A 13424-nucleotide genomic window follows, 5' to 3' on the forward strand; every position below is an offset into this window, starting at 1 on the left:
AAACTTATTTTTTAAACACAACTGCACTTAAATACAGATAAAATCATTAGGTGAATATTCTGGCATGTGACATCCTGAAAAAGGGAATCATCAAAAGAAGTATCCACCTCATGTTAATTGCAGCAGTGTTTGGACTATAATACTATAGTTAATTCTTAATATAATTTTAGGCATTTTCTTTAAAATCATATTCCTTTTAAAATGCTCACATCTGCTTATAATTAAAGACAGGTTGCAATTTAGGTTTTCTTCTAATTCATTATATAGATCAATTCTCTTAACACACAGGGCTCCAATTTCTCTATAGCACATTATGAAATAGTTAAATTTTCATTCATACCTACTACTTACTGAATATCTAAAGCAACTTAATTAACTTTACACAGTGGTCAAATGCAATGAGCAAATCAGAGAAAGAAATAGTACTATTCCCCCTACCAGTGCCTGGCCTCCCATACTACTGTTTGAATGCAGCCCCAGGAATAACTCCTTAATTTCAAAAATACTCTTGTTGATAAACTTATACTTTAATTACTGTAAATACATAACAGACATAATTTTTAAATAATATGGAAGACAGTATGAAGATATTTTACCTCAGTTTATCCCAACAACAACAAATTAATGGTGTTGTTTTACTTCTTCCATATTAGGGAAAGGGATCTTGTCTAGGCAGGCCTGGCCTTCCTTTCTCTTTAATATCCACAACTGTTATACTTAACTAGTGTGAATAATAACTTAAACACTATGAGTATTTTTAAATTCAAAATTATATTTCCAACTCTTAAGTAGTTGACTAAGGCACTAATTTTAGCACTTATATTTTCTAGTAGTATAACCTATAAATAAATTTTAAATCTAAGAAAGGCTGGACCATTAGCTGCTATCTGAACAGCAGCTTTATAACCTATATTTTACATGGGCAGCACACCGGCAACAGACCAGAAATATCTGCTACACATTCCACTAGTACGTTGGGGGCAGGGGTCCTGAATGGATATTACTGAGATCAAGCCCAGAGTGTATAGAGTACACTAAGCATGAGTTTTACCTCTCCAGCACCATCAATATAACTTGATGAGATATGACAGTTTTACCTGCTCAACAGCAGCCTGACTGGATAACTCCAATAAACCACTAAAACATAGATGGACTGTGAAGACTAAAGATGAAAAGACTATTAAGTGAACTAGATATTATTAGGATTATAAGTATTTAAAAAGATAAATAAGGTTTCTGGTGAATAAAATGCAATAAAAAATTTTATTCAGTTGGATTCACAACTAAAAAATAAAGAAATTCCTAACTAAAAAGCACAAAGGAGCTGAGCGCTAGTGGCTCCTGCCTATAATCTTAACTACTCAAGAGCCTGAGATCTGAAGATGACACAGTTCTAAGCCAACCTGAGCAGGAAAGTCCATGAGATCCTCATCTCAAATTAACCACCAAAAAGAAAAAGAAAAGGGGGAGGAGGGAGAAAGGATCTGGAAGTAGAACTGTGCCTCAAGTGGTAAAGACACAAAGCTCAAGGACAGTACCTAAGCTCTGTGTTCAAGCCCCAGGACCAGAGATGTGTGTATGTGTGCATGCATGCATGTATGTATGCATGCATGCACACATACACACACAGCAGAAAGGAATATTCTCATAAAATCACTCATCAAGCAAAAAGAATACCTTCTGGACTCTCTGCAACCCACAAAATGGTATTAGAATTTATATTAAGTTAAATTTTATACCATTTCAGAGTTTTATTCTGATGCTAACATAATCTAATGACTATAGGAATCTTCAAATTTTCCTATAATACACAGTAACCTTATTCTTACTGTCTTTAAAACCCAGAACCTAAAGTGGAAAAAAATTACACAAATTCATCTATTCTTCATAATTTACATAGTATATTCTTAATGATACCATGTGTCCATGTACTGACACATCATGATCATGACTATGTTTCTTTCTTCTTTTATATTTCAGATGCTAAATCACTACTTGTCAGTGGGTAAGAAAAGTGACCAATAAATAGCAATACCATCTGATTAAAGAATTACCATCAGAGGCTTAAAAAAAAAAAAAGGCTACATATTCTAAGTTTTGTTGCATGTACCACATATTTTAAGAACATTCAAGATGGGTGTATGCACTGGATGTTATGCTAATCAAATTATGTTAAAACACCAAAGGCATTTGAGCTATATAGATTTTAATTTCATGGTACTATTTTCACATTATCTATAATCTCTTTAACATTTCAAATTTCATCAAACTTGTAATATTCCACTTTTCCTTCAGTTTATGTGATACTACTTTTGTATAGTCATGTAATATTAAAAGTTGCTAGTATAGGTACTTTCTGGAAAGTTTTACATGAACTATAAAGATATGTATTGACAAGACATCTCATTTCCTCAACAAGTCACCATACTCTCCAATACTTACTGGAGATAAAGGAAAAAGATACACTGGAAAACAGAAAACTAGCTTCAAAGAAACACTACTAGTATAAAAGTTTATAAAACACTAAAAGACACTCTAAAATATTTAAAATATAACTCAACAGATATAAATTTTTAAGGTTAAAAAAACAATAAAATCTGACTGAAAGTATAACGGCATTGTATTACATCATGCAATGACTGATCTTGTTTCAGTATAATCAAAATTTTCAAAGAATATTAATACTGTGTATTTTGGCTGTAAATATTCTTCCTATGCATTCACTTTAACATAGTAACTTTTAATTTCAATGTAATAAATGTAAGAAGTTTCATTCATGTATTTGTTCCATATTTTAGTTTCTTAGTAATGCAGATAGATGTCACAAACAGCATATACAGTTTACCCCAAAAAATCACAAGTAAATTACAGAAAGTCTTTTGCTTCAAATCCCTACCTCCCATGTTTATTGCTCCACGGGGACCCAAATCACCCATTCTCATTTCCTGTTCTCTCTGTAAGTAAACATAGTTGTCACAGTCAACCTAAAGATTTTATGACTTTACATTTCCCATCTAAAAATCAAAAAGAAGAGAGTGAATTGCAACATCACTTGCCATTCAAATCTTTGAAATTTTCCAACTTATTTACATAATAACACCAAAAAAGCTCACCCTCATAGGCTTAATACAACTGTTTATGCCACCTATTTTATATGAAAGATTACAAATTAAAATTATCCACTTGCATAAAATCTATTACAAAGTATGCTACTCCAAAGATATAGATCTGAATCCTCAAGACAATTTCACTAGTTAGAACCAAAAATTTCTTCCATCTCAGGTTGCTTAAGTCTCAGACAATTTCCATGGTTTAGAAGTCGGCAATCATTCTTGAATTTTATTTTAACTACAGAAGTATAATTTCACAGACGGCCTATTGATATATCAGAAAAGATGAGCAATTAGTGAATATTCAGCATGAAACATACACTGCTTTTCTCTAACTGAGCAGTGGTTTTACTTTAAAACCTGAATGAAGTATTACTCTTCAGCAATTCTGAAACAATACATTATGAAGGTTAAATAACACAATGGATCAAAACCTTTCAATATCATTACAGACGCTACTTCAAACAACACATGCAGCTAACTTCAATAAAATCTCTAAGTGAAATTAACAAAAGCAATTTCCACTTGATTTGATGACCATTTCTACTCAGATAAATGCACTAAGTATGTAATCATGAAATATATTGAGATTAAACCAGGAATCAATGTTTATAATCCTCAATATTCAAGAAGCTAAGATCTGAGGATTATGGTTCAAGGTATGGTTCAAGGATTATGGCCCAGGTAGGAAAATCTGTAAGATTCTTATCCCCAATTAACCACCAAAAAACAAAAAGCCAGAAATGGCCCAGTGATGGTGGCTCATACCTGTAAGTCTAGCTACTCAAGAAGCTGAGATATGAGGTCCAGGAAGCTAGCCTAGGCAGTAAAGCCTGGTAGATGCTTACTTTCAATTAACTACATCTTAAGCTAGAAGTAGATCAATAGTACATTGCTAATTTGCCTTGAGCACAAAAGCTCAAGAACATCACCCAAGCCCAGAATTCAAGTTCCAGGACTGGCAAAAAAAAAAAAAAGAAAGAAAAAAAGCCAGAATTGAAGTGTGGTTCAAGTGACTAGAACACCAGCTTTGAGGGAAAAAAAAAACAAAGAGCACAGGTACCAGCATGACAGACTGTTTAATTCTAATAAGAGCATATTTACTGCATTTTAGACCCATTTTACTAAATCTAAAGCAAATATGAAACAAGTTAAAGGACATAAAAGGGTTTCTTATGATAGAAACATGTCATAAAGAGCAAATGGCTCCTTTTGAAATAAAAGGGAATATAGCTCAGTGCCCATGGCAAGGGAGAGAAAGATTTAAAACACTGCCCAAATAAATATGTCCAAAGATAATCTTTAACATCTGATAAAGTGAATAAATTGCAACTAAAGTACTATCATGAAGATATGTCATGTGTCTTATCTTCCTAAAAGTTATTTTTTTAACTTCCACAAAATAAATTTCCTCTCAACTCTCATGTATTAATGGAGGCTATAATTAACCTATTACAAAAACATAACAGGGCTTTGTGGTAGAGTGCTTATCTAGCATACATGAAGCCCTAGGTTCAATTCCCTGGTACCACATACCACATAGAAAAGGCCAGAAGAAAAAGCCAGTGGTGCTGTGGCTCAGGTGGTAGAGCCTTGAGAAAGCCCAAAGGACAGTGTTCACGGCACTGAGCTCAAGTGCCAGGACTGGCCAAAAAACAAAACAAAACAAAACAACCACAACATAGACTTTAAGACAAACGAGACTGGCAAAAATGTTTAAAAGCAATAATGAATATATTTTTTAAAATTTTACCTACTCTAGTAGCTCATGCCTGTAATCCTAGCTACTCAGGAGGCTGAGATCTGAGAATCAGGTTCAAAGCCAGCATGGGCACTAAAGACCATGAGACTCTTATCTCCAGTAACCACTAGAAATCCAGAAGTGGTGCTATGGTTCAAGGGGTAGGGAGGTAGCCCTGAGCTGAAGAGCTCAGGGCCAGTGCCCCAGGCTCTGGGGCAGAGCATGAACCTTGAGGTGAAGAGCTCAGGGCCAGCAGCCAGGCCCAGAGTCCAAGCCCCATGACCCACACCGCCACTGTCTCAAAAAAAAAAATACCACACTCCTTATCTGTTATTGAGAAGCTGTTCGTATACAAGCACAGTACAGTAAAATACATAGATCTTATTTTTGCTTTTGTGGAGAATGGGTTTAATTTACATTTTGCTTTTGGACTTACTTTTATAATAATAGAGGTTAGGAATACAATGTTAATTGCATTGGTCAATGATATCTATTTTTTTTTTTTTTTTGCCAGTCCTGGGCTTGAGCTCAGGGCCTGAGCACTGTCCTTGGACTTTCTCAAGGCTAGCACTCTACCACTTGAGCCTCAGCACCACTTCTGGCTTTTTGCTATGTATGTGGGGTACCAAGAAATACCGAGGAATCAAACCCAGGTCTTCGTGCATGCTAGGCAAGCAATCTATCAGTAGGCCAAACTCCCAGGCTGGTCGGTGATAATTTATTACTCTTTTATTGTTGATAGTTAAATAAAGAAAAAATAAGGAACCCTAGTTTATAAAACTTTTAAGTCTAAAATTTAAAATGATATAGTGTAATTAGATGACAAATCATTTTATAACAATTTGGGGAGCTTCCTAGTCAGATGTTCAGATTCCACTAACCACTATTATATATTTCTACTAAAATGCAAAAGGGGTAGAATTAAGTGGATTTTATAAAGTGAAATTAAGGCAGTATTTCTCAGATTGTATCTCACTACTTGACCCACAACTATGTACCCACCCAAAAGACCCTGACTTCTCTTATGAATTATTCTTAAAATACTTTAAGTTAGAATTGCTACATGACACTTTTAATAACACTTTATAACTTTATTATAGTTTAAGCTAATATAATTTGAATCCAACATTTCCTAAGACTTTAATGCAATAGAGAAACATGATAAAAACTCAAGTTTAAAAGTATTGATTAAACCCCACAAAGCATATCTAATTGTTATCCCACTTCAGGAATAATAAAACTGAGACACTGAGTTATTTAAGTTTAATAGATAGGAGATATCAGTTGAATAGAGTTCATAAAGTTACACCTTCACATGATACATTCTTCATTCTTTAAGATACTAACAGTAGAAACCTAGTAAAACTTAAGATTATTAATGTACAGGATTTGTAAAACTGTTTACTTTTAGGTAAAAGGAACTATAAATTGACCAATAGGCAAAAGAAGTATAGCAAAGTATAGCTAATTCACATATGTCAAAGCATAACCCACGATAACAAGAGATCTCACAAAGTGCTAGGAGGCCCCAAGACCCTCTCAAAGAGGTACACACAAAGTCACAATGATTCCACTTCATTCACACTAAGAGTTATATAACACTGTATGAGTATGGGTGGTGAGGGGTAGCAGTACTGTTAGTTTAACTCAGGGCTTGCATTTATTTGACAAAGCTCTCTCTAGCCCTAGAGCCACAACTCTACCTCAATACAACCACCAAAATTGAATAGCAAAATAATAATAATAATAATATATACTGTGAACCCACTTTTAATTAGTTAACTATTCTATTTGTGACATGTACAGATTAAATGCAACTCAAAACTTTTCAGATGACTGCCTAGAAGAAGTAGTAAAATTAGATACATTAACATTTGAATTACCTACTAAAGTATCACATTTTTACTGTTTTTCTAATTGGCACATAGTGATATAAAACTCATGAATAAAACATTAAGTTAGACCAATGGATTTTAGTGCAAGGAGAACTTTTAAGTCATTACTACTACATATTACTTATAATGTTGCAAATTATCTATAACTGTCTGAAAAAATTATATTAATTTACCACTCTATTCATCCACAAATGAGAAATATTCATGGATTTTTAACCAAAAGACTTTTTTTTTTGCGATGGACAGAATACAAAGGCACATATGGGAAATCAACTATTTTCAAAAGAATGAAACATTTTTAAAAATAGGCAAAATATAAAACAATACCATTTTCCTCACTACACTTAAGTCAAATACAGGGGTGGGAGGAGGGAAAGTGGGAGAATAACATGGGATGGGGTAATGTACCCAGTACCTGATGAATGTAACTGTAATCCCTCTGTACATAACCTCAACAATAAAATTTTAAATGAAAAAGGAAAAGACGACCTTACAGAAGTAAAATAATGCCACACTACCATTTATAATATACTTCCTTTATAATTGTCTTTAATATCTAATGTAGCAAACACTTGCCATTCCCCAAACAAAACCTCTTTTAAGTAATCAGTGGGTTTTCTTCTTTTTTCATAGAACTTTAACTCTGGGCCTGCCTGGGTGCTGCTGCCCCTAAGCTTTTCAGCTCAAGACTAGTGCTCTACCACAGTGCTACTTCCAGTTTCCTGGTAGTTAACTGGAGATAAGAGTCTCACAGAACTGGCAAAAAAGAAAAAAAGAAAAGAAAACCTCAAAAGATAAGCCTTTTTGCTAAGAAATTGTTCACTTATATAAAAAGTGTCAAAATACTGAACAGATTATATCAGCATATTAAACACTAAAAGATAAAATTGTTTTTTAACTAAAAGGGAGTTAATGTTCCCATTGATACAATGAAAATAGCAGTATGTAAACTTTACAAAATTCAAGGAACTAAAACCAAATTCCAGAACATTGGATCTCACTGCTAGATAAGAAAAGGGAAAATATTTTATAGAATATAAAATAATTTTTTAGTATAACTTGCGTTTTCCCACCTCAATTTGAATACATACATTCCAACTATCCCAAACCCATGGAAACTGAGGAAAACTACTTACAGGTTCTATGATTGCTAAAATGAAATGTTTTATCATATTACTTAGAAATTTCACATTAAAAAAAAACCAACAGTGCTATATAATAACTCAAATGGCCAAAGTCTCAAAACATTCATGCTCCAAATGCTGGCAAGATATAGAGCAACAGGAATCTTCATTCATTGTGGGGAGAAATGCAAAATGGTACAACCATTTTGGAAGATACTCTGGTAATTTCTTATAAAACTATACTCTTACCATACGATCCAGCAATCACGCTCCTTGCTTTTTACCAAAGGAGTTGAAAACTTCTGTCCACACAAAATCTGGACATGAATGTTAATAGCAGCTTAATTCATAAGTCCTAAAACTTGGAAGCAATCAAGATTCCTTTAGTAGATGAACAGATAAACTATAGTACATCCAATGGAATATTATTGAGTGCTTAAAAGAAATAAGCTATCAAACCATAAAAAGACATGGGGGAAAATACCTATTGCTAAATGAAAGAAGCCAATTTAAAAAGGTTATATAGTGTAGGAGTCTAAATATATGACATTATATCGACACAATAATTAGGAAAATACTAAAAGGAATGGTGGCTTTCAGGTCAGGAGGAAGGGATGAATAATTTGGCACAGAGTAAATGGTATTGCACTCTTTCAAAACCTAATGGATGAATAGTACAAAGAATTAAAACTAATATACATGAATTAAAACTAATGTACATAAGATAGACTAACAAATCCTTGGTTTTACCTTGGCTGCCAGAATTAAACTAGTTAAACAGAAAAGAAAATAAACCTAATGTAAACTATTCACTGTGATTGATAAGAACACCTCAATGCAAGTTCATCAACTGTTAACAACTATGTCACACTGCTTTGGAATTTTGATAGTAGGGGAACTATTCATATGAAGAAGAGGTATATAGAAAATCTCCGTATTTTCCATTCAATTGTGTCTGTGTGTGCATGCCTGGCCTGGAGCTTCAAATCAGGGCTTGGGTACTATCCTTGAGCTTTTATGTTCAAGGCTAATGCTCTACCTCCTGAGCCAAAGCTCTACTTCTGGCTTTTTGGTGAATAATTAGAGATAAGAATCTCACTGATTTTCCCGCCTGGGCTAGCTTCAAACCTAAATCCTCAGATCTCAGCCTCCAGAATGGCAAGTATTACAGACATGAACTACCAGTGCTCAACCATTCATTTTTTTGAATCAAAAATAACTCTTGGGCTAGAAGCATGGCCTAGTCGTAGAGTGCTTGCCTAGCATGCACAAAGCCCTAGTTTCGATTCCTCAATACCATAAGCACAGAAAAAGCTGGAAGTAGTGCTGTGGCTCAAGGGGTAGAGCTCTTTAAAAAAAGCACAGTGTCTAGGCCCAGAGTTTAAGCCCTAGGACTAGCAAAAAAAAAAAAAAAAAAACCTTCAAAAGTAACTCTAAAGCAGGGAATTTGGCCTAGTGGTAGAGTGCTTGCCTAGCACATATGAAGGGTTCAATTTCTCAGTACCACATACATAGAAAAAAGGCTGGAAGTGGTGCTGAGGCTCAAGTGATAAAACTCTAGCCTTGAGAAAGCCCAAGGACGGTGCTCAGGCCCTGAGCTTTAGCCTGGGACTGGCAAAAAAAAAAAACACTCTAAAAAAGTTGAGGGGAAGGAGGAAAAGAAAGGGGAGTAAGGGGAGGGGAGGGAAATAGTACAATAGAGTAGGGAAAGAGGGACAAGAGGGGAAGGGAAAAAAGGAAAGAAAAGGAAGGGGAGAGTCAAAGGGGAAGGGAGGGGAGTAGGGAAGCATGGGGAATAACTCAATGGTAGAACAAATGCTTAACGTATGCAGGAGGCTCTATCTAGGTTTGATACCCAATGGTCCTCACAACAAAAAAACTGAACTGATACAAGGAAACTGGTTGCTCCTTGTTAAATATTCAACCCAAATCGTCAAAACAAACAAGAATGCGTTATTTGATGCATATACCTTCTCAACTACTATCACTTCAAAACCTTGGTTTGGTGAACAAATACAGTATTTTGATGTTATTATTGAAATTCACCTCCACAGCAAGGTATGGTGGCACTTGTTACTGATAAAATTAAATGCCTGGTTGTAATCCCTGCTACTACTTAGGAGTCAGAGGCAAAAGAAATTTATGGGTGAGACCAGTAAAAACAAAGACAGAGAACAAGAAGACCTGGGGCCTGGCTCAGTTGGTAGGGCACATGTCTACCATATGGGTGGCCCTGATTTAATCCAAAATATCTGGAAAAAGAAAAGAAAACCCTCAGTATGTAAAAAAAAATTACTGACTGCTTTTGAATGGAGAAAAAACTAATCACATAAAATCTAGTATACACCAAAGGCACTGGGGAATATTTAACTTTAAATAAACTTATTCAGCAGAGTATCTTATTTTTTTAATGTGCCTGATTACCATTTTCAAGAACCAAGGAAAACTCTGAAGTGTTACTCCATTTTTTGTGTTGGTTTTCTTTTCTTTTTTTTTTTAAGTTTGAGGCGATGCTAGCCTCAAACTTCTGATTTCTAGGATCACATGTATGTCTCAAGCTCAGCTGAAGTAGTTTTAATACTGAGACTTCCTCAGAAATATTCACCAAATTCAGTTTGATCCAAACTCATAAGAAAATGAGACGGGCGCGGTGGCTCACACCAGTAATCCTAGCTACTCAGGAGGCTGAGATCTGAGAATTGTGGTTCAAAGCCAGCCCAGGTACTAAAGACTGAGATTCTTATCTCCAATTAACCACTAGAAAACCAGAAGTGATGGTGCTGTGGCTCCAGGAACAGGGCAGTAGCCTTGAGTTGAAGAGCTCACTGTGGCTCTAGGGTTAAAGCAGGAGCCTTAAGCTGAAGCTGTCAGGGACCTTCCCTGGGCCCCATGATGGACAAAAAAAAAAAAAGAAAGAAAGAAAGAAAGAAAGAAAGAAAGAAAGAAAGAAAGAAAGAAAGAAAGAAAGAAAGAAAGAAAGAAAGAAAGGAGGGAGGGAGGGAGGGAGGGAGGGAGGGAGGGAGGGAGGGAGGGAGGGAGGGAGGGAGGGAGGGAGGGGAGGAAGAGGAGGAGGAGGAGGAAAGAGCAAACAAGAGAAAGAAAGAAAGAAAGAAAGAAAGAAAGAAAGAAAGAAAGAAAGAAAGAGCAATGTTATCAACTGCAAGATAACAAAATACCATTAATAGAAACTCAGATAATACTGGTGACTGGTTTGCATTTCTTTATCCATAATCCTTTTCCGTTCAAAAATATTTTCTTAGCCAACTTAAACAACTACTATAATAGGCAAAGTCAATGTATAAAAGATTAACCAGAGATTAGTTCAATAAAAAGAAGTAATGGAAGAAAACAAAGCACTTAGTTTTTTCATAAGTACACATAGAGAAAGACATTTTTGTTTGTGATTACTAAGCCTTACATGAATTATCTTAACAGTTCTTCAGAGATCTTGACATTTTGAATAAATAAATACATTTTTCTAGGTAGATAATTCAAAAAATCTGATACAATTTTTCAGTGTTAGGTGGTAGCAAAATAGCAAAAATATTTATAGTTTTTAACCATAAGAGAAGCTGTTAAAAAAAAAAACTATGCTCCCCATTAAAGAGTGAAATGAATATAAAAAAAAAACTATGCATTATTTAAAACCAAAATTTCAAAAAGGCATCAATGTGCTAGAGGACAAAGTTATCTCACAAAAATGATGGTAGGTTTACCAAAAAAAAGATTGCATTTAAAACATGATATGAGCCAGGTGTGGTAGCTCAGGCCTGTAATCCTAGCTACTCAGGAGACTGAGATCTGAAGATCAAGGTTCAAAGCCAACCCTGGCACAAAAGAGTCCTGAGACTCTTATCTCCAATTAACCTCTAGAAAATGGGAAATGGGGCTTGGCTCAAGGGTAGGGAGGTGGCCTTGAGCTGAAGAGCTCAGGGACAACACCCAGGCCTGCTGAGTTCAAACCCCATGACCCACCAAAAAAAAAAAAAAAGATACAATTAGTAGAAAGCATCATAATGCAAAAAATAAAAAAAGCCCCAAACTTACCCATATATTTCAGCTATCTGATATTTTTTTAAAGCCTCAAATAATAACACATAGAAATCTCTATGAATTCATAAACACATTTTACACATTTCATCAGTACAGAGAGCATGCTTATGACCACAAATTCCTATGCCATATTGCTAGCAATCCAATATTAGACATGAACATGTGTTTATCTAATGTAATTTAGAATAAAATTGACATTTCACATAAAACATTTATGTATAGAACATTTTAAAATAATAACAACCATGTAAAACAAGTCTTAAATATGATAACTAAGTAAATACTGTAACTTCCTAGATCACTATCAATTCATATTACTTAATAAGTAAACTTTTTGTCTGTTGCACATATTAGATATTTCACAAAATACATTTAGCTTCATCACTTCTGCAGTCTTGACTTTCCTCACCTCCATTTCCTCAAAAAAGGTGAATATTAGGTTAAAAGGTGTTACCATTCTGAACCAAAAATTAAAACTTACCATTTCATAAGAAAAGACATGAGGTAGACCTATAACACAGCAGAATAATAAAAAGATGGGGATGTGGAAGAAACAATCAAAATTCCTCAATAACATACAACATTCTCCAGTAGAGAATTTCTTTTCTCCAAATTTTCAGAATCATTTTGCTTAACTCTTAAATTCTCTGTGTAAAGTAGTCTCTACTTAATATCCACTAAGGCCCTCTATAGTGCTCAGCACTATGTTTGGAACACAGAAAACAAAATTTTCCTCCTAAATGAAAACCTCTTCCTGTAATGGAAATCAGTCTTCCTGTAAGGCTAACACTGTGAAGGGATATTCAAGTGAGATCCTCAGATTGAAAAGTTAGTTGTGCTGAAAACCAAGCACAAAAAAATTGTTTGTTATTTGACTGTTATTACTTTCTATAAAGTTTACTACAAACACGTAACTAGTTGTACCTCAATGATAATCACTCAAAAACAAGAAGTGATGCTGTGGCACAAGTTGTAGAGTGCTAACCTTGAGCACAAACAGTCTTAAGGACAGCACCCAGACCGTGAGTTCAAGCTACATAATTGATCCCACCACCCCCAAAAAATACATTTACAAAAAGAGGGCTATGCAGATTAAGCTTATTTTATCCCACAATCTATTGACTCTGGCGTAGATTTAATGATTATAAGACTAAACATTTATTTTGAGAAATATATACATGTGTAATATGAAATTCAAAGTTGTAACACTCAAATCCACGAGGTACAATATGTATGTAATGTTACATTATTTAAATCGTGTCCTATATGAATCTTACCTGCCCACTGCCTCTGGCATTGTACCAAACCTATTCACCATGTGAATTCTCAGGAACCAACTTAGCCAGGCAGGGGTGGCTCACACCTGTAATCCTAGCTACTGAGGAGGCTGAGATCTGAGGATCACAATTCAAAGTCAGCCCAGGAACTAAAAAGTCTGTGAGACTCTTATCTCCAATTAACCACTAGAAAACCAAAGTGGTGCTGTTCAAAGGGGTGCTAA

At 34.8% G+C, this 13424-nt stretch overlaps 1 protein-coding gene across 3 annotated transcripts in view; it reads right to left on the reverse strand.

The window, feature by feature from the left end:
• Pspc1 (paraspeckle component 1) overlaps window positions 1–13424 on the reverse strand; it is a 102878-nt gene that overhangs the window by 37058 nt on the left and 52396 nt on the right. For all 3 annotated transcript variants that reach the window (XR_016537170.1, XM_090342435.1, XM_090342436.1), the window contains one exon: window positions 2897–2954. Coding sequence is in view for 2 of the 3 variants with exons in the window: in XM_090342435.1 (XP_090198561.1) it covers window positions 2897–2954 (58 nt within the window). In the remaining variant the exon portion in view is untranslated. The remainder of the gene's footprint in view (window positions 1–2896; window positions 2955–13424) is intronic.

This window comes from Megascapheus bottae, chromosome 11 (assembly GCF_031878675.1).
Source record: "Megascapheus bottae isolate mThoBot1 chromosome 11, mThoBot2.hap1, whole genome shotgun sequence".
In the NCBI taxonomy this organism is placed as follows: Eukaryota; Metazoa; Chordata; class Mammalia; order Rodentia; family Geomyidae; genus Megascapheus; species Megascapheus bottae.